Genomic DNA, 26,656 nt, shown 5'->3' on the forward strand with positions numbered 1-26,656 from the left:
TTGGTGTGGCGTCATTTTTGAGTGGAATTTCCTTGAGTTACTGCTGGGTGGTGTGCAACCTTCACACATGTGCCTCTATTAGAGATTGTCTTACCCTAGGCCAGGCTACCCTAGGTGACCTGACAACTTTAGGTCCAACACATTCAATAACTTGAATTGTGCGCATTGACTTTCTGGCTTCCTCCTTACAGTCATACAGGAAGCAGTCTGTATGTTTGATTTCCATGGGGAGATGGAATCAATTAGAAGCCCTTTCCATTAAGTTGTGGAAACCCCCTATGTCTTCTGGCGGGGAATCCGCTGGATGGTGTGATGGAGGGGAGGGAGTAGGAATGAAGTAGTCCTCTCAAGGGTCAGCAGCTGGGTCTGGGATTTCGCCTTCTTCTCACTCTTCTTCCGAAGAGGAAGTGTCGACCGTATCAGCCTCCTGCGTAAAAGTACATAGCACTGTAGATGTTGTTGGTGAACTGGGTTTTTCAAGGGCTTACGTTTCCTGGGGAACATCTGGAGAAGAAAATCTTTGCTTGTAATCAGCTAGGATAGCTTGAAGGTCTTGAATTAAAGTTGGCGGCAAGTCCGCCATCTCTCTAAGGCGATGTTCTTGATATTCGTAGCTTTGATAATGACGCAGCGTGGCCAGATATTGCTGGTAGTTTTTCTGGTCCTCGTAGTCATTGTCTAGATCCTGGCACTTCACGTGCAGCTCCGAAGGACTGTGTGATGCTCCGTACTTACCATCATCTTCCTCTTCATCCGAGTCCTGAAGATCCAAAAGGTGTGATGGCAAAGGAGATTTTACTGTAAGCTGACATCTCAAGATGAAAGTATTTCTTCGTCACCCTAATCATCATCGACGGGCTTCTGACCACTGCTGATGAAAATCCTGTAGTTGGTAGTGTCGTCGTCGATGGAATCATCGTCGACTGCATCGTCGTTGACGGTGACGTTGTCAATAGTGTCGTCGACTAATCTGTCATCAGTGACAGAAGTGGCGTTGACGTTGTAGACGTCGACGGTATCTTCGACGACTTCATCACGGCTGCACAGACAAGGCAGACATCAACGATGACGGCGGTGACCGTATGGGCCCGGAGATGGCCATAGTCGTCATCGTACCTGATGTCGAGAGCTGACGACGTAATTGTGTAACTTGCCGACGTCGATGACCCAGTGGCTGTTGTCGTCGTTGATGGAGATTTTTCAATCCTACTCTTTCCAGGATCAAATGCTGAGGCTGTGTTGTTTCTTTTCTTTCCTCAGAAGGGTAGAGGAAACAGAAGATGAAGGCTCAGAGGAAACCTTAGAAAGTCTCTCCCTTTTTGAGCACTTGCTTTCTGGAGAGGGTTTAAGGTGTTTCCTGCCCTCTCCAGAGTCTTTCTACTCAAAGCTTGCTCTTTTATGAGGTCTAGGTGAACCATCACTGTCCTCCTCCTTTGACTTGCAGTGCTTAGTGGACTGTAACCACAGTAAGCAGCCTCCCCTTTCTGTCTCTTAAGGTCTTAGAAGAGAAAGTGTGACAGATGTTGCACTGTTTTACCTCATGGACAGGGTGGAGGCAGTAAATGCAGTCTTTGGGAGGATCATCAACATGAACTCTTTTATTGCCACAAGTCTTGCAGCGCCGAAAGATTCCTTTCTTATCAGTCATGATGAATAGAAATTTTGAAGAAAAAACCTGTAAGGTTAGAAAACTGAGTAGAACTCAGTGAGACTCCCTTCACACACAACGTGCGATGAAAATCTTAAGGAAACTGCCTCTGCTGGGAAGGTTCTAGAGGGTTCTGGCAGCTTACTGGCTGCTTTCAACATTTAGTCCTTTTTTTTTTTTTAAAGGACCTGGATAGGCTATATAGAACATGGCTCAGGGCCATTATAGCCTATGGCATTATCTGAGTACTGCTTGATTGTTGTATCATGGGACTCCCATCTCGACGAGGGGGAATGATTCAGGCATGTGACTATGAAAGATACACCAATACTGGATAACTAGATAAACAGGAATAAATACCAGCTACACTACTTGTCCAAATTGTGTGATCCTAGGCAAATACTTTATTTCCGAGCCTCATTTTTCTTATTATACCATAAGAGCTCCCTTTTAAATACTTGAGTTCAGTATGTGCACTGTACAAGCACCTCTTATTTCTGATTTAACAGACTATAGTGTTGCTCCATTAAAAAGAATCTAGGCCACATTTTGGGTTTACAGGACTACTAACTTACGTCTTAGTACACTAATGACATTGTAGTTGTGCAAGGAGCCATGAATGTTTCTAAAAACTGTCACTTTGAATAAATGTCTGTCTATGCAGTGATGAATCTGATGTATCAAGGTTAAACGCTTCCGCATGGTCAAGAAATATGCTTTTTTGAATCTTGAAGAGATTGTTGTACGAGTTACTTACCTTCAGTAACGATGTATCTGGTAGAGAAGATTCTAAGAATCTGTGTACAAGCCGAGCAGTGAAAACATTTGGATTATATATGGTGCAAGAAAAAACTGTTAAAAAACAATTCTGATAGAGACTACTAGCCGCAGATTCCTTCACGAAGAATTATCCCCAGGCATGAGACTGGATCCGGAAAACTTTTGCCACAGCATCTCTGCGCGCCGGGGGCTGGGATGAATCAACCTCCGACTCGCTCTCCGACAAGGCAGGCGCCTGTGGGGAGGGACGAGAAGGTCCTGAAGAGGGACGAGGGGTCCCCACCCAGCCACGACCTGGAGCGGGAAGAGGAGGGTCCACCGACCCCTGTGGCTCCACACAGTAAAGCCGCTGCCAGTGCCAGCGCGGCATCACCTCAGCCTTAGACAGGACCACCTTGTCAAAGGACCGAGAGGGGCTCGGGGATGCGACCCCGCCCCGTCGACATCCCGCGACACCACAGGGACTCGCGCAGGAGTTTGCGGCGAGGCAGAAACGCCGTGGTCTGAAGAAGGTGCCCCAGAGGAGCCGCACCCCAACAGCACCACATCCTCCAAGCCTGGATCCGAACCAGTCGGTGCCGGGGTCAAAGCAGCCGCCGCCGCTGTGGAGAGCCCCGCGCAAGGGACCCGCTGACGCCCCAGGGGGGGAAGGTAGAGGTGGAAACGCCAGCAAGGCCTGCAAAGCAGCCACATATGTCTCCATCTGGACTCTCAACGCCCTAGCACCGGGAAACGGTGGATAGGACGACACGCTGGCCGCATCACCCACGGAGAGCCCACGCCCCCGGAGGGCCGGAACGCAGCCCCCGGGGACAAACTGTAACACTTACCCACCGGGACATTGGAGAAGCGCGAGGACGACGACCACAGCCGTATCTGAAGCCGTCCGCCGAAGCAGACCGAGGGGAGGACGTCGACCTGGAGAGCCGCGCCGAGAGAAGTTTCCTCCGGCGCTCCCTCCTCGACTTCGGCTTCAACTGTTGGCACGCCGCACAATCAGTGGTGCCGTGATCCTCCCCCAAACACCACATACAAATGAGGTGAGGGTCCGTCGCCGACGTAAGACGCCCAAATGACGTGCAAGTCTTGAAGCCCGAAGGCATTCACACACTGTTCACACAAAAAGACGGGACAATGGAAGGAAAAAAGAGGGCCCAAACAGGCCCATAGCAAGGACCAGATCCGCGTTGCACACGGAAAAGGAAAAAACGGACCTAGGCACGCTGGGGTGGGTCCTATGTGATCTCGAGACGATGCCTGGGCAGAGTCGCCTGGTGTCGTCCCGCCCCCGGCGCGCAGTGATGCTGTGGCAAAAGTTTTCCGGATCCAGTCTCACGCCTGGGGATAATTCTACATGAAGGAATCTGCGGCTAGTAGTCTCTATCAGAATTGGTTTATTTTTTTTTTTAAATGTTTTTATTGTTGCACAAAGAAGAGTTATCAAGTAGTAGCATATCATTGTTGGTGCTGCATCAACATTCAGCAATCACCGACCAGTAGCGCAACAAGATTTTGTCTTTTTAACTTTTCAAAAAAACATTCAACAGTGTGGGCATAGATTGGTAATTGTGGTAGCATTAAAAAACTGCTGACAGTGTATTCCATTATTGCAGCATGTTGAGCCAGACCTAGCATCACATAGGATATATGAGTGTCGACCATATCAGTGGCACATTGACATCACAAGACCCACCTGAATCGTGAACGACCCCTTCCCGCCTCCCACCTCTATTCTACTCCATCCTCTTCATCTGAGCTATCTAAGTCTTCTTCTTCTGGTAGTGGATCACAGAGGTCTCCCCTATAGGAGTTCCATGGCAACCACAGCTTGTTCCATTTACGTGGGTTGGCCCTTCGTTGATACACCGCACGTTCCACAACCATGAGCATGTCCATATTTCTGCACCATTGTGCCAAAGTAGGTGTTTCAGGAGCCCCCCATTTCTGCGCTATGTCCCGCTTTGCCAACATCATTCCAATGATTGCCCACTGCCGCCCCTGTGCAGTTAGGTTATTCGGGCCCCAAATGTTTAGTAGACAGACCCTGGGATCAGGAGTAATGGGGAGATGCAAGGTTTGGGTAACAGTGCGCATCACTCGCCTCCAGTACTCTACCATGTTCGGACAGGACCACAGTGTGTGAAACAGCGTGCCTTCTTCCCCGCAACCTCTCAGACAGTGGGGGTGTTCCGCCCTCTGAATTTTGTGAAGAACCGTGCGGGTGTAATACACCCGGTGCAGTATTTTCAACTGTACTAATCGGAACCTCGCCGAGATTCCGGCTTCTCTAGGTGATGCCAGTGCAGCATTCCAATTAGCCTCATCAAAGTCCCCGAGCTCATCCTCCCACCTGCGTCTCAGCGTCTGTAGCGGGTCTGGCAAATTGTTCACCAGCTTGCGGTATGTTAGGGAGGTGGCGTTGGCCTCCATGTAGTCTGTGAGAAGTCGGTCCTCTATAGGCGCCGACTCTGGGACCTGTGCACCTGGTGATATTGCTGCCATTAAGGCGTGTCGTATCTGCATGTATCGGTATGTTTCAGTGACAGTCAATTCATACTGCTCTCTCAGGGCCTCGAATGTAATTACTCCATCCCTCGTCCACATGTCGCCCACCGTGGAGATCCCAATGTTGTCCCATTGGGTAAAACCCTTGCTTGTACGTAAATTCCCCAGGGCTTTGGAGTCCCATAGGGGCGTCATTCGCGTGATCACACCCTCCCAGTGTAGTCGTCTTTGTGCTTTGTGCCAGATAGTCACAGTGTGTTTGGTCGGGCCAACCAATTTCACAGTGAGACCCTTATTGTAGAGTGGGGCCAAGATGGTAGCAGTGCCTAGCTGTCGCCGGTCTGCCAGATACGCCGGGTCGGTCTGAGAAACATGCATCCACTGGTTGATCACCTTAAGATGTGCCGCCCAGTAATAGAGCTCCAAGTTCGGGAGCGCGATACCACCGCTATACCAGTCTCTAACTAGTTTCGCCTGTGCGATCCTCACCGGTCGACTCCCCCACAAGAGGCCTGACAACTGTCCCGATACCTGCTTAAAAAAAGAAGGTGGGACCATTTCCGGTGTGTTTTCCAACACGTATAGGAAACGGGGCAGCGCCATCATTTTAAACAGCGCCGCCCGTCCCAGCAACGTCAGTGGAAGTGACTTCCAATGCCGGACATCAGTTTTAAGTCTATCGAGCAGTGGTTTCAGGTTCAAATCTTGGAAGGTCCCGGGATCTCGTGTGATGCGGATTCCCAAATATTTGAAGGAGACTTCCTCTAATAACAGAGGACAATTCTCATTCAGGCGCGGCGGAACCCCATGCAGCATGTAGAGCACTGACTTCGTCCAGTTAATTTTATATCCTGAGGCGGCACCGTGTCGCTCGCATATTGCCAACAACACAGGAATCCCTTCTGCCGGATCAGTCAGGTATATTAACATATCATCGGCGTACAACGATATTTTGTCCTCCCAGCCATTCTCCCATGTTATCCCGCGCAGCAGCCTGGTAGTTCTAATGATTGTGGCCAACGGCTCCAGCACCAGGGCGAATAACAGTGGCGACAGCGGACAACCCTGTCTCGTCCCCCTTGACACCAGAATTTCTCTCGAAACGTGGCCATTCGCTGTCACTCGCGCCACAGGAGCGTTGTACAATAGCCCAATCCACGCGATGAATTTCGGGCCAAATCCCATGTGCCGTAGGACTGCAAACAGGTACTGCCATTCCACCAGGTCAAACGCCATTTTGGCGTCCAACGACAGGATGGCCGCGGATTCCTTCAGTAATGGGGCTCTCGCCAGCACCCCATGCAGACGTCTGAGATTCAGCGCCGTACTCCTATGAGGCATAAACCCCGACTGGTCTGGGTGTATTAGATGGGCAAGGTGGGGCAACAACCTATTGGCTAATAGTTTCGCTAAGATTTTGCTTTTAGCATTGAGGAGGGAAATCGGCCGGTATGATCCGCAGTCTTCTGGTGGCTTGCCAGGTTTCGGGATCGCCACGATAGTTGCCATACGCTGATCCAGTGGTAGCTGACCCTTTCCCAAGCATTCCACGAACATGTGAAGCAGGGGAGTAGCCAGTGTCTCCGACATGGTCTTGTACCTTTCAATCGGTATTCCATTGGGGTCTAGTGCCTTTCCTGGGTGCAACGCTGCAATAGCCGATTGCAACTCTTCAGCCGTCAAATCAGCTTCAAGTTCCTCCATTCCGTCTTGCGACAGGGTGGGAGTGGGAACTCCAAGAAGAGCCGTCTCCGCCCCTTCCTGTGTGACCGCTGTTTCAGGAGTATACACCGTTTGAAAATGATCAGCCAACAGGTCTACTATCAGGGCCGGGCGGGTTTGTGCTTTCCCCTCCGAGTCCTTCAAACGTAGGATCGATCTTTGTCCCTCTCGCTTCTTTTCCAGCCAGGCTAGTAGTTTACTGGCCTTATCACCAATCTCGTATACCCTATTCGCCGTTGCCGCCAAGTTGGCTCCCTCTCTAATGCGTAAAAGGTCAGTGTGACGCTGCTGGCATAACTGGAGCGCATGCAGCGTGTCCCCATTCGGGGTCGTCACATGCGCTTCATTGGCCCTGGCTAGGTTCTCTTCTACGCGCAGCAGGTCTTCTTTCTGGGTGCGTTTATGCTTTGTTATGGTTGATATCGCTTGCCCCCTGAGAACCGTCTTATAGGCCTCCCATAGGACCGAAGGGGATGACACCGAACCTTCATTCTCCGCAAGGTAGCATCTGGTCGCACTTTTGAGTGCCTTGGCCACCATAGGTACCTTAAGATATCCCGGGTAAATCGGGTAGACGCGTTGGTGGGATCGCTCAGGGTTGGAGAGAGTCAGCGTTAACGGGGAATGGTCCGAGATTCCTCTCGGCTCAATCCGCACCTCCTGTACAGTGAGGAGTCCATGGCCCAACGCCAGAAAGTAATCGATCCTGGAGAGGCTGGCATGAAATGCTGAATGATATGTGTATTGCTGGGCCGTTGGATGAAAATTTCTCCATAGGTCTACCAAACCCTGTGCTTCCAGGAAGTCTGTCAGCCGGGACGGACCGGGTGTCTGGGGTCGTATCGGGAATCTATCTATGGTATCGTGCGTCGTTGCGTTGAAGTCACCTCCCACCAGGAGATCTCCATCCGGGAGTCCTAACAAAAAGGTCCCCAGCTCCGGGAGCACAGTCGAGTGCAGGGCCGGCGGGACGTATACCGAGACCACATTGAGCGGTCTCCCCTCCCACTGGCCAATAGCCGCCGCAAAGCGTCCCTGAGTGTCTATCTTTGTGGATTGAAGTATGTATCTGGAGGACCGGTGCATCAGTATCCCCGTACCTCGGGACCCCCTGGAGAACTCCGAGTGTGCAATCATGCGGTAGCCTTTTCTGTCCAGTGCGTGTACTGCCGAACCTATCAAGTGTGTTTCTTGCAGTAGGACCAGGGCCGGGCTGAATCTCCTTATGTGTTGTAAGACTATGCCTCTTTTAACCTTATCCCCCAGTCCCCTCACATTCCAAGATAAGAGTTGTAAAGGTGGCGCTGGTCCCAACCCACGATGAACCCCCCCTAAGTCAGTGTGTGTGTTATATGCCATAGTAGGTATGGTAAAGGGTGACTACGTGCCTCCATGAACATGACCTGTCAAATGTCCCAAGTCTCGCCTTGCTGCATACGTGTATCTACCCAACCAATCCGAGCCCACAAAACTACCCACTAAACACAAAACCCCCCCAACCTCAACACCCCCCCTCCCCGCCTCCCTGCTAAACGGACTTGGAACTGCCCGCCCCCCCAACATAGCAGAGTGCCTACCCCAAACCCTTAACACAGTACTTGTTCGCTGGGGTGAAGGACTCTGCGGAGCCAGCGGCCCCCCATCACATCCTCGGAGAACCTCTGCCCAGTGTCCTTGGAGGCCCACCCGGCCCGAACCAGTGGTAGCTCATTCTCACGATTACGGGAGGTCACTGTTCTTCGAGTTCTTCACGGTCTGGAGCCTCGTTCAGTGGGGAGTGCTGTCCCGCATCCTCTCCGGATATTTGGGAACTCGGCCTTGTACCAGTATTGCGGTGCCTGTTCTGTCTATTGGAGCGGCGCGGCTTGCCCGTCGTTCTCCATCCCTCCAGCCAGTCATGCGCCGATTCCGAGGTATCAAAAAACCAGGTCTTATTGTCCGCCACTATTCTCAGTTTGGCTGGAAAAAGCATCGCATAGGGGATTTCTCTCGCTCGTAGTTCCTTCTTAACCTCAAAGAAAGTTCTCCGTCTGCGGGCGACCTCAGCCGTGTAGTCAGGAAAGAACGCCAGTGTCGAGTTTTGAATCTTAATCGGTGGCGAGTTCCTCGCTGCTTGTAAGATCGCATCCCTATCCCTGAAATTAAAGAGTCGAGCAATGATCGGCCTCGGAGATGCTCCCGTTTTAGGGCGTCCCCCAGGGACTCGGTGAGCTCGCTCCACCGAGAAAAATGCCGAAAGACCCTTGGGTTTAAGTTCTTGTTGGATCAGGCCCTCCACATACAGATCCATAGCTCTAGTGTCTTCCGACTCCGGAACCCCTAATATGCGGATGTTGTTCCGTCTTGAGCGTCCTTCTTGCTCGTCCAGCTTACCGCGCAGGTCCCTATTTTCTTTCGAGATCCGCTCCATATTGATTTGCAGGTCTGAGACGTCTTCCACCAAAGACTTTGTGACCACCTCCATCGAGTTCACTCTTTCGGACATTTTGTGGAAGTCCGCTCGCAGCAGCGTGATTTCCGTTGATATCGATCCTACTGTCACCTGGACCTGCGACAAGGCCCGCATCACGTCCTCCAGGGTCGCCTTCTTCCCCCCCGCCGTGTCGACCGTCTTGTTCGCCTGCGTTTTCATTTCAGCCGGGGAAGATGGCGTCCTATCAAAGGCATATTTTTCGAGCCTTGATTGCGTGTTGCCGCCCTTCACTCCCTTGCCCGCCATTTCAGCCTTCTTCTCAGCGATGGGTCGCCGCGGGGTAGGAGCCAGGGGGAACGGGTGTAGGGGTCCGCTGCCAGCCGTAGGGATCCCGGCGATGTTGCGCAGGGTACCAAGGAGTATTGAAGCGAGAGGACCCAGCCGTTGGTCGGGTCACGCTGCTACACCGGCCACCGTGATGGAGGATCGCGTGGCTCGGGCCGGTAGTATAGACAGGCCACCCAGGGATCGGATCAGGTGGTCACAGGAAGAAGACTGGGGTCCCCCTGTTCCGGACACTGTCCACTCTGTGACTCCGCCACTCTGTTAATGTCTGATTGAGCTCACAATAGGAGAGCGGTCTCCGTCAGGACCCAATGGCCGCCGCCGCAAGTGTCCCTCGTCTGCTCTCCCCGCGGAGACTAGTTCATCTATTCCGTCCCCTCCCCGGCCGGCGGGGTTAATTGGGCAAAGGTGGTGGGGAACAGTGCAGGGTCCGGGTCACGAGGCTGCTCAGGATCGTGCCGCCACCCCCTTCGCCGCATTAGCGGGCGGATCGGCGCGATTTTGAGGCGGACCCCCGTGTCACTCTCACCACATTCCAAGTGGGGGCCTCCGCTTATCCCATGCTTCAATCTGGACCCCTTACCGATGCAGATGCCGTCCGCTCCGTCCTCCGCTCTGATCCGCCGGCGGGCTTAGATTCAAAATGGCGGGTCCGCACTCAGACTCGGCTAGGCTGTTCGCCTCAGGCGCGGGGTCCGGGGCCCCTCCCGACTCAGGTCCCGGTCACAGCTCACACCGGACGGCACTGGCTCATATGTCTCCGCAATCTGACTCCAACGGACTGTGCTCTCCTCTCGCCCTCCGCGCTGCCTCGTCCTCGGTAGCTTCCGGTTCCTCGACGCCCAGTTTGCCGCACTTCCTGCCGGATCTCAAAGGCAGTTAGCTCCCGGCTCCAGGCTCGCTCAGTGGCCCGTGCAAGTCGCACGATTTACTTCTCTTCCCTCGGGCGGATTTACGTTCTGGTTGCCGCCGGGTGTGCCCCCCGGTCCCGGGTGTCAGTTCCTACCCGCAGGGTAGCGTTTGGTCACCGGATAAGTAGTCGGATTAGCGAGGAGGCCGCTTCAGCCTCGGAGCTCGCCTTCTAAGCTGCCGCCATCGTCGGCTGCTAGCCACGCCCCCCAGAATTGTTTTTTAACAGTTTTTTCTTGCACCACATATACTCCAAATGTTTTCATGGCTCGGCTTGTACACAGATTCTTAGAGCCCAGCCAGATCCATGAATCAGCTCGCCCTATTAACTAATTGCACACTCTCCTCTTTTTTCTATTTGCAACTTGAATATAGTACACAGGCCATCAGTCATTGATAAAATGATTTTTAAAAGACAAGGACCAGAAACATGCCGCACTTCCCACGTTCATCGATTTGACAACCCTACCATCAAGGCTTTGTGTAGCAGAGACAACAATGAGTGAGTGTAGTGAAAGTACATTTCAAGTAAATGATTAACCAGGGGAGAGGATGTAGCCTTACGGCTAGAGCGGTCGGCCTCGAAGCTGGAGGACCGGGTTCGAGCTTTGGCAACAACCCTCAACATTCTATGATTCTGGGAAAATCATTTATTCTCCCCACACCAAAAAAAAAATATTCATGTGTCTATCTGTAACGAAACTGGTGCTCATGTAAAGCGCTCTGATACCTGATGTCTCGGGTCTAGTTCATGCTATATAAAACAAAAAACCCAAAAAAATTATCCCAGAGCAGGGACTCAAGGGCCATCGCATTTGTGTGATCTTAGTCATGAGTTCCAATGAAGAACTACTAGGCTCAGGTGGAACGGGTAGGGGCTTAGCTTCAGCTGTGATGTTTGGGGTGACACTGCTCAAATGCATTACTGGTTGGTATATGAGTCTGGGGGTCTGGAGTCAGTTCTGCTTGGTCTGTGTTGGTTTTTCATTTTTCTGTTGGTTCTGTGTTGGTTTTCCTTGTCGTTTGTTTCAGAGGTTTTAACTTGTCAATTTTGTGGCTTAGGATCGTCAAAATATATATAGTCTTCGGTTGGCCAAAAAAGTAGAACATCTGCACCCACAAAAGTACTTCTTAAATGGGTGCAAATATCCTACTTTTTGAAATTGCAAGCTGCACCAGTCTCAAGTTGTCAGGCATACTACTAGCAATCAAACAAGCTCAAGGTGATGGGATGAATGCTTGCAAATAGTCTAACCAGTGGCAGTTGCTTGGGTATCATTCCGACCCATAGTTTTTTGCCCACTGTGCCACTCTAGACAGAGGCTCACCTAATGTAAGTCAGAACTAACCCTGTTCCTCATAGCATCAGTCCATTCAGAACCATGGTCATCTCACCCCTCCACCCTACAGCCAACTGCTTCTTTAGTTGGGAAATTTGAAATTTACAACCCCCGATTGTCACTGGCTAAGTCACAACCCGGTGAACAAAAAAAAACCTTGCTGCAGACTGACCCAGTTAACTACCAGAGAAGATTCCATTTAAAAAAACAAGAAAGGCATATGAGGGTGAATTAAAACATTTACAAATTGCAAGGAAAAGTGATACAACTGACATGACACCTTATGTAAGCTGAAAGAAAATTATCTAACATATAAACATGTTGAAAGGGGAACCAGTCTCTTACGTTACCTGGTTTCTGTAGTCTTCTAATATGTTTGAATAATATTGTAGTCTTTGCGCAAGCTTTTCCAACAATTGTGGCCGTTCACCAGCTTCTTGATACCTCGCTTCAATCGGGGTCCCTAGTTTCTAAAGATATTAAACAACAAATCAAAAAGTGAAAAGCATTACTGGTCAATGTTTAAATCCATCTTTTAGTATAAATAAATCATTTCCATGAAGCACAAACGGAAAACTTATTTTACATTTCAGGGTCACATATACTTAGAACAAAAAGCTACGTACTTCTAATGATGTTGAGTCCAATGGGAAATTATATTTTTCAGCAGATCTCTTATCTTTTAAATATTCCAGCCATCAGACCGGGACCTAGGAAAGGGAAGAACAAAAGTTACTTACCTGTAAACTGTAGATCTCCAGTATAGGTGTCTTTCATAGATTCACATGCTTGAATCATTACCCGTCATCGAAGTGGTGAGTCCCACCGTACATAAAATAGCAATATATATACATTAGTGAGTTCTGAGTATTAACAAATGTTCTTAATTATTTATCTTAATACAATTATTTATAAAGATGGACATTGTTTCTCTATATCCCTTAGTCAAGCATGAGCAAAATAATTGTGTTTGTTATTTGCAGGCATTGACTTTGGTTTTAATTCAGTTCTACCCTGTGGAATATAGTTTATGTATTTGCACAAAAATGAAAATTCACTATTACACATTATTCAACATTAGAAAATGTATTGTTGAGATGGCATTGTGAAAACACCCATATAGTCTGTTTTTCATGTCCATGTTGAAAATATGCACTGTCACTTTAAAATGGTGGATTGCACCTGGTAACGTGTCATGTGATCAAGGTCCCACGAGGATCGAAACGCGTAATGGCGGCGGTGCTGGGCTGACAATCAACACGCATTAGCACTGGAATATTGGGTTCGCGTCGTCTTTTCCAAGGAATTTGAGGAGTTTTAGACGAGTACGTGGAATATATATATATATACTCGAGGGACTCGAGGGGGCCTTTGTTTCAACTTCCATCAGGACAGTGGCAGTGTCCTTTTGTCCCCGAGTGCCCTGCAGCTACATCGTACTGTCACCCTATCCAGCTTTGCCCGGACCAGAAAAGATGCATTCTGGGACTTGTGGTCTACTGCTACACGGTGGACCAGCTTCGCAAGGGCGCACCTATCGACTTGGAGCTTAGGTGTAAGGGTGTAACCAATCAGCAGAGAGCAGGACTATTTTGAACGGGGAAGGGACACGCCTCCTGAAACACTCACCTGGCACTGAAGAAGGCAACCCCGCCGAAATGCATTTGCCTTGTGTTTTAATAAAGCTGCCTCCTTCCTGTTCCCCCGTTTTGGCTTCTACTCTTTTCTTGGAAGGAGTTTGTTTCTGCATTGCTACAACGCGTTGCCTGTGACGCGTTCCAGAAGCCCCCGCATTCTCAAGTGGCTCCATCATCACTGGCGTGGGCGGTTGCTCTTTGTTTGTTTCCGAGGTATCGGATCGTTGGAGCCCACCTGCTGACTGGGAAGAAATTGCGAGATGTGGAGGAAACCTTTCCTCTCAGCGGGCCTGTTGCACTGTCATATGGCCCTCGCGTTACAGACTCCCGGAGGTATGGTTTATGCGGTGTTGGGGACTCGAGGGGGCCTTTGTTTCAACTTCCATCAGGACAGTGGCAGTGTCTTTTGTCCCCGAGTGCCCTGCAGCTACATCGTACTGACACCCTATCCAGCTTCGCCCGGACCAGAAAAGATGCATTCTGGGACTTGTGGTCTACTGCTACACGGTGGACCAGCTTCGCAAGGGCGCACCTATCCCCTTGGAGCTTAGGTGTATGGGTGTAACCAATCAGCAGAGAACAGGACTATTTTGAACGGGGAAGGGACACGCCTCCTGAAACACTCACCTGGCACTGAAGAAGGCAACCCCGCCGAAATGCATTTGCCTTGTGTTTTAATAAAGCTGCCTCCTTCCTGTTCCCCCGTTGTGGCTTCTACTCTTTTCTTGGAAGGAGTTTGTTTCTGCATTGCTACAACGCGTTGCCTGTGACGCGTTCCAGAAGCCCCCGCATTCTCAAGTGGCTCCATCATCACTGGCGTGGGCGGCTGCGGCTGCTCTTTGTTTGTTTCCGAGGTATCGGATCGTTGGAGCCCACCTGCCGACTGGGAAGAAATTGCGCGATGTGGAGGAAACCGTTCCTCTCAGCGGGCCTGTTGCACTGTCATATGGCCCTCGCGTTACAGACTCCCGGAGGTATGGTTTATGCGGTGTTGGGGACTCGAGGGGACCTTTGTTTCAACTTCCATCAGGACAGTGGCAGTGTCCTTTTGTCCCCGAGTGCCCTGCAGCTACATCGTACTGTCACCCTATCCAGCTTCGCCCGGACCAGAAAAGATGCATTCTGGGACTTGTGGTCTACTGCTACACGGTGGACCAGCTTCGCAAGGGCGCACCTATCCACTTGGAGCTTAGGTGTAAGGGTGTAACCAATCAGCAGAGAGCAGGACTATTTTGAACGGGGAAGAGACACGCCTCCTGAAACACTCACCTGGCACTGAAGAAGGCAACCCCGCCGAAATGCATTTGTCTTGTGTTTTAATAAAGCTGCCTCCTTCCTGTTCCCCCGTTGTGGCTTCTACTCTTTTCTTGGAAGGAGTTTGTTTCTGCATGTATGTATGTATTTATTGCTTATTAAGCGCAGCTGCCACCCAAAGGTTATCCTGGCGCTGAGCCCATCATCATTCCCACAGATAGACCACATTACATTGCTTTAGGAAACAGAAAGGTCTTGAGATCCTTTTTGAAAGAGGTGAGATCTTGTCTACTCCTCAACGCCAGCGGGAGGGTGTTCCAAAGTGTAGCAGCTGTGAAGCTAAAAGCACGGCCACCCATCCTCACTCTATTGATCCTAGGGACTGTCACTAGAAACGCGGAGGAGGATCTCAAAAGTCTGGCGGCCTGATACCAGGAAAAGAGATTTTGGAGCGGTATCGGTCCCTGTCCATGCAGAGCCTTAAAAACAAGGCACAAAGCTTTAAAGGCAATTCTCTGCTGGACAGGTAACCAGTGAAGAACGGCCAATGCTGCGAAAGAGGAAGCAGAGCGGGGGCGGGATAGAGCCAATTTGGCTGCCATGTTTTGGATCCTCTGCAGCTTTAAGATCAAAGTTTTGGGGGCTCCCAGAAGTAGTGCATTGCAGTAATCTAATCGACTAAGAATAGAACTGCGCACTACCTCTCCCCTAGCCTCTATGGGGAGGAGCGGTAAGATCTTACGTAGGGCCCGAAGTAAGCCCATACATGTCGCCGTGGTCCTGTTCACAGAGGCATCAAGCTGCAGGTTGGGTTCAAACAGAACTCCTAGATTACGGGCCGATTCAGCAGCCTCTACCGTACCTAAGATGGAAATAGGCCAGAAATCGTCCGGCAGCGGACGAGGGGTACGATCTAGGGAGCAGTGAAGAACCTCCGTTTTAGATCCATTGAATTGAAGCGAGTTGACTCGCAGCCACTCTGCTGTTGCCGACATACAGGTGTCCCTCGATACTGCCTTTGTGCCCTCAAATGAAAAAATCAATTGAGTGTCATCGGCATAATTGATGACAGATATGCCGAATGACTTTATCAGGTCTACCAGGGGTCGCAGATAAAGATTGAAAAGGATCGGACTGATCGCTGACCCCTGGGGGACACCCTGATTCACTTGATGTATGGCAGATCGAAAAGGTGGTAACGCCACTGCCTGCTGTCTGTTGCTGAGATATGATGTTAACCATCTCAAGGCCAAGCCAGTTACTCCTATGCTCTGAAGACGGCTCAAGAGTACTGCATGGTCCACTGTGTCGAACGCGGCCGACATGTCAAGCAGCACTAAAAATGCTGACTTGCCCATGTCGACACGTGCTCGTAGATCGTCCAACACGGTGACCAGTGCAGCCTCAGTGCCGTGAAGCCGTCCGGCATTGCTACAACGCGTTGCCTGTGACGCGTTCCAGAAGCCCCCGCATTCCGAAGTGGCTCCATCATCACTGGCGTGGGCGGCTGCGGCTGCTCTTTGTTTGTTTCCGAGGTATCGGATTGTTGGAGCCCACCTGCCGACTGGGAAGAAATTGCGCGATGTGGAGGAAACCTTTCCTCTCAGCGGGCCTGTTGCACTGTCATATGGCCCTCGCGTCACAGACTCCCGGAGGTATGGTTTAGGCGGTGTTGGGGACTCGAGGGGGCCTTTGTTTCAACTTCCATCAGGACAGTGGCAGTGTCCTTTTGTCCCCGAGTGCCCTGCAGCTACATCGTACTGTCACCCTATCCAGCTTCGCCCGGACCAGAAAAGATGCATTCTGGGACTTGTGGTCTACTGCTACACGGTGGACCAGCTTCGCAAGGGCGCACCTATCCACTTGGAGCTTAGGTGTAAGGGTGTAACCAATCAGCAGAGAGAAGGACTATTTTGAACGGGGAAGGGACACGCCTCCTGAAACACTCACCTGGCACTGAAGAAGGCAACCCCGCCGAAATGCATTTGCCTTGTGTTTTAATAAAGCTGCCTCCTTCCTGTTCCCCCGTTGTGGCTTCTACTCTTTTCTTGGAAGGAGTTTGTTTCTGCATACATATATATAAATATGGAGGTGGAAGGAGAAACCAGTTTGTGATACATATATATAAATATAAATATATATATATATATATATATATATATATATATATATATATATATATATATATACACACATACATATATAGTATAACAACAGCATAGGTAAAAATGTCCATAGGAAGTATTGTAACATAGCAATCAATTGGAAAAAACGTGTCACTTTATTAGCTCGTCCAAGTCATTAGATATAGTCCAAACTCCAGCCAATCAGGCAACAGCACCCAGTAGAACCTTCTCCCCAGAGGCTCAGAACCTCAGATTTTCTAGCGCGAGAGTGACATAAAAGTCAAGTAAACGAGGGGAGCCTCTGAGGGGAGGTGAGTGGGTTCGCATGTGAATCTATGAAAGACACAAATACTGGAGAACCACAGTTTACAGGTAAGTAACTTTTGTTCTTCTCCAGTATTGGGGTGTCTTTCATAGATTCACATGCTTGAATCAGAGTAGATAGCAGTAATTCCAAGAACAGTACAAAGTCAGTTATATATCATCATAGAAAGATAAAATATATATATATATATATATACACACACATACATCATAATGTACATTCTGTGGTGGAGGGGGGAAGAGAACAGAGGCTCACCTTATTTAAAAAGATTACAAAGCACTGCTTGCCCCACAGCTGTGTCCGCATTGTCTGCAGCTTCCAGACAGTAATGTTTGGTAAATGTATGTCTGCTGGACCATGTTGCTCTACCAATTTGGCGAAGAAGCACACCAGTAAAAAGTGCAGCAGAAGAGGAGACGGCTCTGGTAGAGTGTGCCTTGACCAATGTTTGAAGTGTCTTTCCTGGTTGTTGATGACAAAAGGAAATTGCACTTGATATCCATTGTGCGATAGTCTGTTTGGTTACTGGATGCCCTTTATGCATCATGCCGTAAGCCACAAATAGATGATCAGTTCTTTGAATAGTGGCTGTCTTTCGCAGATAAAATTTTAAACACCACTTGACATCTAAAGAATGTAAAGCCTTTTGCGCCGGTGACTGTGGATTTGGGAAAAAAGTCTTTAATATACCCGGCTCATTTAAGTGGAAATCAGAAGGCACTTTTGGGATAAATGGCGGGTTAGTGCGGAGCACCACCGAGTCTTTGGTGAATAGGTGAATTGAAGAAAAGGTGGTTTAATAGTAAAAGCCTGTATGTCACTGACTCGTCAAGCAGAAGTCAGAGCCAAAAGCAATGAAACCTTCTGTAGGAAGGTGGATACCTCACTATGGTTACCACAGATTTTTTGCCTTGTGTTTAGCTGGTTTTCGACTTTTGAGTTGGCCTGGGATCCTGCTAATCAGGGCCCCAGGCTATCTGCTCTCTCTATAAAATGGACTCCATGTACCTTAGGTACATACCAATTGGGATTTGGGTCACTCTTATGAGTACCTGTACAGTGTACCATAGGTACCCAGGGCATAGGTGCACCCAAGGCCTACCAGGGGCTGCACCATATCTTTTGCCACCCCTGGCTGGCCATCCAAACTGACACAACTGGCTGATCACTCAGCTGGAGCAAGGATGTGTAATCACCCCTTGCTTGGGTATAGTATTCCTATACCTACCATTATATATAGACACATATGCACCTATAAGTCACTCCTATGGCAGGCCTTAACAATCCTGAAGGCAGAGTGTTTGGTTTTATGTGAGATGGTGCTCTAGCATGAGCTGAGCATGTCTGCAGCTTTCGGAACCATGTCCTTATAGCTGTTCTATGATATAGCCATACCATATACTCTTAAGTGCATTATAATCCTCGCGGTTATTACTAACTTTGGTATGGCTTTATCAAAACACGTCATGTAAGGTGTAATACGCTTTGGAATACTACCCCCTCGCCAGTTGTGGCGACGGGGTTAGCATTCCACCCTTCTAGATGGAGAAGACATGTTGTTCCTACTAATCCCGGTTAAAGTTAACCAGAGCCTCAGCATCACAAAATGGATGCTGCTGCCACAGACACAAGTCTGACCTCCTGCTGCTGGGAGTCCGTCCAGCGAGGGAGGCTTGGACAATAGGTTTCCTGTCTTGGGAGGTGCTACCACCACCCCAGACAGGCCATAGTGTATTGGGGTAGGGAGGGCTGAATGAAATGAGACACTGCCTGGGGCACACAAGGTGTCCCATGCATAGTCCGGTTCAAACCGGTGCTGGGGCACTCTAGCCCCAGCTCTGGCGCAAAACTGGACAAAGAGAAAGGGGTGTAACCACCCCATTCCCTGGTCCCACCCATAGGAGGGACCTAGCAGGTAATCCAGCCCCTAAATTTGGTATATAGGTAGGAGCTGAGTCCAAGACTTTCGATGTTATATTGACTGAAACTTGAAACGAAACTCTGGACCTTCGACATTCTACTGCAACTAGAAGACTGAAGAATCTCCCTTGTGGTCAAGGAGTGACCACCCTGTGCAAACAGGCACCATCAAGCGACCAATGGTTTGCTTTGTCGACGCTCCCGCCGGAGCCCGAGCACAGAGCCTGACAAGACCCGGACTTCCAGACTTCCAACAGCCCGATCCACAATCACAGCAGAGCTGAGACCCGTGGAGGCGACGAGAGACGTGGGACCGGCTATCTTGGAAAGCCAGCGAATTGCTTTCCGTGCAACTTCTGAGGCACCCTCGAAGTTGTGCATTGGAGATTGAGAAGCCCCAACCCCGAGCATCATCTGCACGGAAGATCAGCCCTCCACACTCCACGAGTTCTGCGTGGGGCCCTTCTGCATTATCCTGCTGAAAGCGTCTGTCCTGTCACTTGCCCGTTCGCTAGTGGCCTCTGTGACGACGAACCTTTTGATTTACACCACTGGTCTGGTTGCTCCAGACTGGCCCTTGCTTCCCTGAAAAGGAGAAGTCCATCAGACCTTGCTGGTCTGATCCGTAAGCCATCTTCGATTCCTGCGTGGGTTGCCTTTGCCAAGGCTTGTTGACTCCAATCCGGAAGCCGACACCTCCGACAGCTTGAGCCTTCGTGGGACACCTCCTGGTCCACGTGGCTGCAGAGACAAGCTTCACGACATCACCTAATTGCTTCGCGACATCGCCTGGTTCCTTCCTGGTCACTGGCTAGTGACCCAGACTCTGTCCCCTCTGCTTTCAGGTACTCTTCATCCTCGATCCGCCCTTGGATCCAACCGGACACTTCCCTCCTGGTCGCCTGCAGCATCTTTCTTCAAGGCTCCATAGGATTCAGCGACGAAACCCGACACACTTTGACACCTATGCACCCGCTTCCGGTGGGTGAGGTAACGCGAGTACTTCGGTGCTCCTGTGGGTATTTACTATCCTAGTGTCTAACTTTCAAGTAGCTTTCTCCTTGTCCATCCGGAAGTGACCTAAAAGAACTAGTTTCCAATTCTTTCGTTCCCATTCTAACTCTATGGTAACTTGCGTGCGTGTAAAGACCCTGCACGTGCATCCCGTGGGCCTCCTGCTCCCTATCCTTTGGTAGTACAGCGTAGCCCCAGCGATTCTCCAGGCCCTAGGTCTTTCCTTTGTTCGTGAGGTGGTTCTTATACCACTATTTTAGTATATGGTTCGAAGTACCCCTAGGGCATTACTGTATTTTGTGCAACTTATTGTATTATAATTGAGTATCTTGTTATGTGCTTGTGCCTCTGACCTCATAAAGAGTTCAGAGGATTGTGTTAGAAATAAATACATATATATTTTGATATACAACCTGTGTGGTGTCCTTTCACTTGGTACTAAAGGGGTTACATATGGTAAAACAGCTGGCTTCACATGCCCTCTTGAGTTTAGCCTAAGACTGCTTTGTCCATGCTACCACTAGGATAGCTGGTCTATAAGGTTGACTTTACAACCATCACCATAAGGGTTGTTTGGACTGATACAAGGTGCCCACTAGAATAGTGGACATCACATATCAGGTCAACTTCTCACACCTTCCAAGAGATAAATTTCAGATCAGCCCTATGAATGCGCTCGAATGGGGACTTCATGAGTTGAGCCAACACAAAGTTTAAATGCCAAGATGGAGGTGGACGTCGAATTGGTGGGAACGTCCGAAATAAACCCTTGAAGAATTGTTGTATTTTTCTAGAAGAATAAAGAGAGTTGGAAGCATCCTGTCGAAACCTGGAAATTGCAGCCAGAAAGCTTTAAGGGTAGCGTGAGATAGCCCAGATTTTGCTATTTGTAAGAAAAAAGGCAAACGTTGCTCTGGTGTAGAATGAGCCGGGTAAACATTAGAAGCTTCACACCAAAGGCAAAAACGTTTCCACTTAAGTTTGCAGGTCTTGATAGTGGAAGGTGCCCTTTCGTTAGCAAGGACCTCCCTGCAGTCCGAAGGAATAACTAAGTTGGCAAACTCATAGTGTTCAGGCACAAAGCCGCCAATTTCAGAGATGCTGGATCCGGATGGCAGACCTGTCCTTGGTCTGTTGTCAGAAGATCCGGAATAGGACAAAGCATAATCAGATCGCCCTCCGAGAGAAGAAGCAGCTCTGAAAACCAAATCTGGCGAGGCCATCTGGGGGCTATGAGAAGATTGCGACATGGCTCCCGCCGCATCTTTTGAATCACCCTTGGGACTAGAGGGATCGGTGGAAAGGCGTAAGCATACATCTTTGACCAGTTCATCAAAAAGGCATTCCTGTACGCCCCTTGTTGGGGAAGCCAGCGTGCGTAAAATGGGCATTTGCGGTTCCGACAGGTCGCAAACAGATCCAGATTGGGCCGTCCACACAGCTGAAAGATGTTGTCAGCGTTGCCTGATAAAGTTCCCGCTCGTGGTTGGACAAGATTGACCTGCTCGGGGAGTCCGCTAGAATGTTGGACACTCCCAGAACATGAACTGCTGTTAAACTTATTTGATGTTGAATCGCCCAGTTCCAAATCTGCTGAGGTTGTAGTGACAGCAAAATGGATCTTGTACCTCCTTGTTTGTTCACATAATGCATGCTTGTCGTGTTTTCCGTTCGGATCAATACTGAAGCACCTTGAAGAATGGTGCAAAAGGATTTTAGCGACAAGAATTTCGCCAGCAGTTCCCAAAGGTTTATGTGCCAAGTTGGTTGCTGAGCATCCCATTTTCCCTTGACTGTGAGACCGGGCAGCAGCGCCACCCATCCCTTGAGGGAAGTGTATGTTGTAAGTATGAAACTTGGATCGTCTCCTACAAAAGGAGCGGCCTGCTGAGATGTTTGTCTTGTGAGTCCACCATAGCAACGCCCTGTGCATTCGAGATGTGATGACGATTGCATTGTCAAAAGACCCTGAGACCTGTTGCCATTGTTTGTTGATGTCCTCATGTAAAGGCCTCATTTTGAGACAACAGTTGGGAATTAGAGGGATGCAGGAAGATAGCATTCCCAGAAGTGACTTGAACTGTCAAACAGAAACGGACTTTCTTGTGCAAAGAAGAGATGCCAGTTTGGAAATTTGTTGTTACCCTTCATTTGATACATATGCCTTTGCTGTCTGAGTATTTATCATGGCTCCCAAGAAAGTCCAAACATGAGAGAGGATGAATTGTAACTTCTCCAGATTTATGGACAGGCCGGGCGACTGAAACAGAGACCGGCATGTTTGAGTGTGTTTCGTTGCAACTGTAAACGACTGCGCCATTATAAGGCAGTTGTCGAGGTAGGGAAATATTTGGACGCCCGCTTGACGAAGGTGTGCCGCGACCGATGCCAAAACCTTGGTTAACACTCGGGGCGCAGAGCCGAGGCCAAGGCGGGGACTTTGAATTGGAAATCTAGGCCAGCCACTCTGAAGCGCAGGAATTTTCTATGTCTGGGTAGGATGGTGACATGAAAATATGCATCTTGAAGGTCCAGTGTTGTCATGTAATCTCCGTGACAAAGAAATTGAGGTACTTCTTGGAGAGACAACATCCGAAATGATTGTTTTTTGAGGAACTTGTTGAGGGAACGAAGGTCCAGGATGGGGTGCCACTCCCCTGATTTTTTCTTTTTGAGGAAAAATCTCAAATAGAAACCTGCACCCCTTTGTAATTTCGGAACCACTTCCATCGCTCCATTTTGTAACATGACTGATTTGACATCAGTGTTCTTTCAGATGGGCAGGAGGAGGGCCTCTTGGAGGAGAATTAGGGGGAAATTTTACAAATTCTAGGGTGTGTCCTCTGGATATTATGTCCAAAACGCATCGAACTGTAGTGATGACAGACCAGTTTGAGAAGAAATGGGAGGTTCTTCCTCCAACTTTGGCTGGGTGGTTGCGTAGAGTGGTCAGCAACTGTCGGCTGTCACTGCTTTTTTGAGGAATCTCTGCAGGAAGATTTTCCTCTGTACTGCTTAAAAGAGGCAGCTGGTGGTTGACAATACGTTTGCTGTTGCTGTGAGGAAGAGTAACGTTGTTGTCCCTAATAGGGCTGGTACTACATGTTCTGATTGTAAACTCCTCGAAAGGAATAGGAGGAACCACGACCCCTCGCACCACGAAAAGGCTGTTTTTAAAATTGTAAAGTTTCAAGAGCACGTGCTGTGTCAGTATCTTTTTTAATTGCTTGGAGGGCATCATCTATGTGTTGTCCGAAAAGTGATTCGCCGTCAAAAGGCATATCGATAATTTTAGTTTGCACTTCTTGGCGAAAGGAAGTATCTCTTAACCAGCCCAGCCTTCCGGAGGACAGCTGCTCCTGCCAGTTGGCAAAAACCTGTGGAAGAGACGTCCACTGCACAGTCAATGATCTCGGTAGAGATCCTATCACCCTCCTAGAGGATCTTCAAAGCTTCGGTTTTAAATTCTTCAGGCAACAGATCGATAAAAGGAGAAATGTCCGACCACATTTGCCTATCATAGCACCCTAGAATGGCATCACGGAATTCGGTCAGCAGAGCCTGACGTGTCTGGGATTGAGGAGTGCAGTGTCATCTAAGGCAGCAAGTTCACGTTCAATACGGGAAATGGTGGTGTGGAGAGTTTTCAACACACCCGAATGTTTGGCTATGCAGACTCCCTGCATGTATGTCTTAAAGCCCTCCCACAGGACAGCCTGAGAGTCTAGCGACCCAGTGTTTACAGTAAAGTAATCTTCAACAGCTTTGCGCACCTCTTCCTTAAACAAATCATCAAGGAGCGCACGGCTCGGGAAGCGCCATTGGTGTTCAAACCTCTCCGGCCGAGGAATCTTCAGACAAAGCTGAACCAGCGAATGGTCCGAGTAAGTTCTAGGGAGCATCTCAAGAGTCTGAAACCAATTGCAGATGGCCGGAGACACTAGCCAATAGTCTATTCTCATCCAGGTGTTGTGTTGTTCAGTGTAATGTGTAGTCAGTGCAGGTGGGGTGCGTTGGCGCCAGATGTCAATCAGGGAAAGCTGGTCACAGAGGGCCGTAAGAGTGCGTCGGGAGCGCGGTTTAGTGTCGGGATGGAGGCCGTGCTATTTAGTGTAAGATTAGGGAGCAAATTAAAATCCCCCTCAATCAGAAACAGGCAAGGGTCGAGTTTTAATAGCTGTGCTTGTAGTGCGTGATAAAATTCAGGTGTATCAGTGTATGGAGTGTAAACACACATCAATGCCACCCTGTTTCCAATGAGGAATCCTGTGACTAGAATGTATCTGCCTTCCTTGTCCCTGACCATGGAGCCTAAGCTAAAAGGGAAATTTTTGTGAATAAGTATGGCCGTACCCCTAGTGTAGTTACTGTAGTTGGCAAAATATCGGTGTGCGCCCCAACTCGCAGCAAATCAGAGTGAGTCCACCTGGGACAAGTGTGTTTCCTGTATATAAGCCACATCCACGTTATGCCTAATGAGGTAGTGAAGTACATGCCTCCTTTTACGGTTGTCGTTTAGGCCCCTAACATTCCAATCATGAGGAACAAGCCCGAAGGACCATCTACATTACCCAGCTGCACCATTGGAGGTGTTTCTTGAACATGTCATGTAAAAGCAACAATGAAATCAACCAGGTTGCTAAAGCAAGCATGCACGTATCCAATATAGAACCTCTAAGCCAAAATCTTGTAAACTACTGGGTAACAACTGTGCAATACCTCTCCACCCCCCCCCACCCAGTCTCTTCTAAAAGAGGAGACATTTCCCCAAACTTGAAGCTTATCCCAATATACCAATAGCCTTTGCGCTGCAATTGGAGAACCCCAACAAGGTATATACAAGTACCAATAAAGGAACCAAAGGTGTACACCGTGGGGGGTGGCAACGCCTCGCCAGTTAAGCAGACATTAACCCGTTTACCGCGGCCGTTATTTCGGCGCAGTGCGGGCGTTCTGAGGAGTGGTTTGGGGCCGTGTCGGCCGTTGGCAGCACCAGCCAGGTAGTGCTCGCGACGGCCGACGGGAGCACAGAAAGGGTTTAAACCATACTGATGAACTGAACATAGATATCCCAATATAAGAATGCCATTAAACAGTGTCAAATAGGGTGCACCTGTCAGCCTGTGCCTGCACTGGAGAACAGTTCCATGCTGGCATTGGAGCCGCTACCCATGGGCGAGGACCGGTCTCCGTTCACCCCGGGGCAAATGTTGTTCTGCTTAAGGGTGCGGCAAAACTCCTGTGCTTCATTCTGGGTGTCGAATATGCGTGCACGGCCATTGACTTCGATTTTCAGCCTTGCAGGTTAGAGCGTGCCGTATCGCATGCCCAAGTTTCTGAGGTTGGCCTTGACCTCGTTGAACTTGCGACGGGCCTCCTGCACCATGAGAGTAAAGTCTGGGGACAGCGCAATTTTAGAGCCCTGCCAGTGTCCGGGTCGCGGAAGTTCATTATGCGGGCAATGATGGGCCGCGGGGGAAGACCTGGATTCGGCCGGAGTCCAAGTGAGCGATGGGCGCGCTCTACCACAAAACCCGGGGGGAAGGATTCCCTTCCGAACATGTCCGCCAGCAGATTCTCGACGAAGAGGTCCAAGCGGCCCGTCAACGTTGTTTCCAGTACTCCTAAGATGCAAATGTTATTGCCCGCTTCGAGATCCTCGTTCTTCATAGCTACTTCTTTAAGGATGCGCTCCACACGCTCAAGCCGCTTGAGGGATTGCGCCGTTTCGTCTTCGATGTCTGAAATCCTTGCTTCTGCTACATCTAAACGCCAATCATGCGATTGGATTTTGGCCCCCATGTCCTCCAGACGTTTGTCCAGTACATCGAATTGCCAATCAGCGCACGAAAGCCTGCCTTCATTTCCAGGAGCAGAGCAGATGTCTGTGCAGTGAGAGCGTGTGCACCATCGGCTCCCAAGCTACCCTCTGCCATGGTGGATTCGTCGTCGCTTCTTTATTCTGAGATTTTTTTAAATGGCAGCAAAACCTGCTCTTCCACATGCCAAAGGTGCGCTCCACTAAGTTTATAGTTGTTTTGTGTGCCCTGTTGTATCTCGTCTGACTTGGTGTTATTGGGTTGAGGTAGGGTGTGAGGATGAAGGACCGGAGGGCATATGCACTGTCCCCTATTAGTAAAAAGTAATTAACATTAATCACATGCTCACACACATCCACCTGTGATACGATTCAAGTAATTTTCACACAGTGTCTCACCTAGCAAGTATCCTTCGCCGAATTCCCCCGCAGTCAGGCGTGCGTAGATCCCACTGTTTTGGAAGATGTAGGAGTCGTGGGTACTCCCTGGGAATTTGGCTACTATGTCAGTGATCACGTATTTTGCATTACAGATCACCTGTACATTTATGGTGTGGGTGGATTTACGGTTCCGATTAATGTACTCTGTGGCAGCAGGTGGGCATATTGGTATGTGGGTACCATAAATGCAGCCAATGATGTTAGGGAACTGCGCCATCTGATAGAAGTCTGTCTTTGTCCTTAACAGTTCTGAATGCGTTGCAGGGAAGCTAATGTAGTGCTGCATTCTCTGCAACATGGCATCAAGGAATTTTTGAAAGAAACGGGAAAGACAGCTCTGGGACACCCCACCTACCGCAGCAACCACAGTCTGGTAGCTTCCAGATGCAAGCAGGTGTAGGCTGCACAGCACCTGCACATGGGGTGGGATGGCGTGCGCCCTTGGGGTAGGATGGTCCA

General features: G+C 49.5%; 1 protein-coding gene across 1 annotated transcript in view; it reads right to left on the reverse strand.

Moving 5' to 3' along the window:
• HSPH1 (heat shock protein family H (Hsp110) member 1) overlaps positions 1–26,656 on the reverse strand; it is a 735,818-nt gene that overhangs the window by 116,128 nt on the left and 593,034 nt on the right. The window contains exon 16 of the mRNA XM_078656001.1: positions 12,013–12,132. Coding sequence (XP_078512127.1) covers positions 12,013–12,132 — 120 coding nt within the window. The remainder of the gene's footprint in view (positions 1–12,012; positions 12,133–26,656) is intronic.

The sequence above is a fragment of the Lissotriton helveticus genome, chromosome 8 (assembly GCF_964261635.1).
Source record: "Lissotriton helveticus chromosome 8, aLisHel1.1, whole genome shotgun sequence".
Classification (NCBI taxonomy): Eukaryota; Metazoa; Chordata; class Amphibia; order Caudata; family Salamandridae; genus Lissotriton; species Lissotriton helveticus.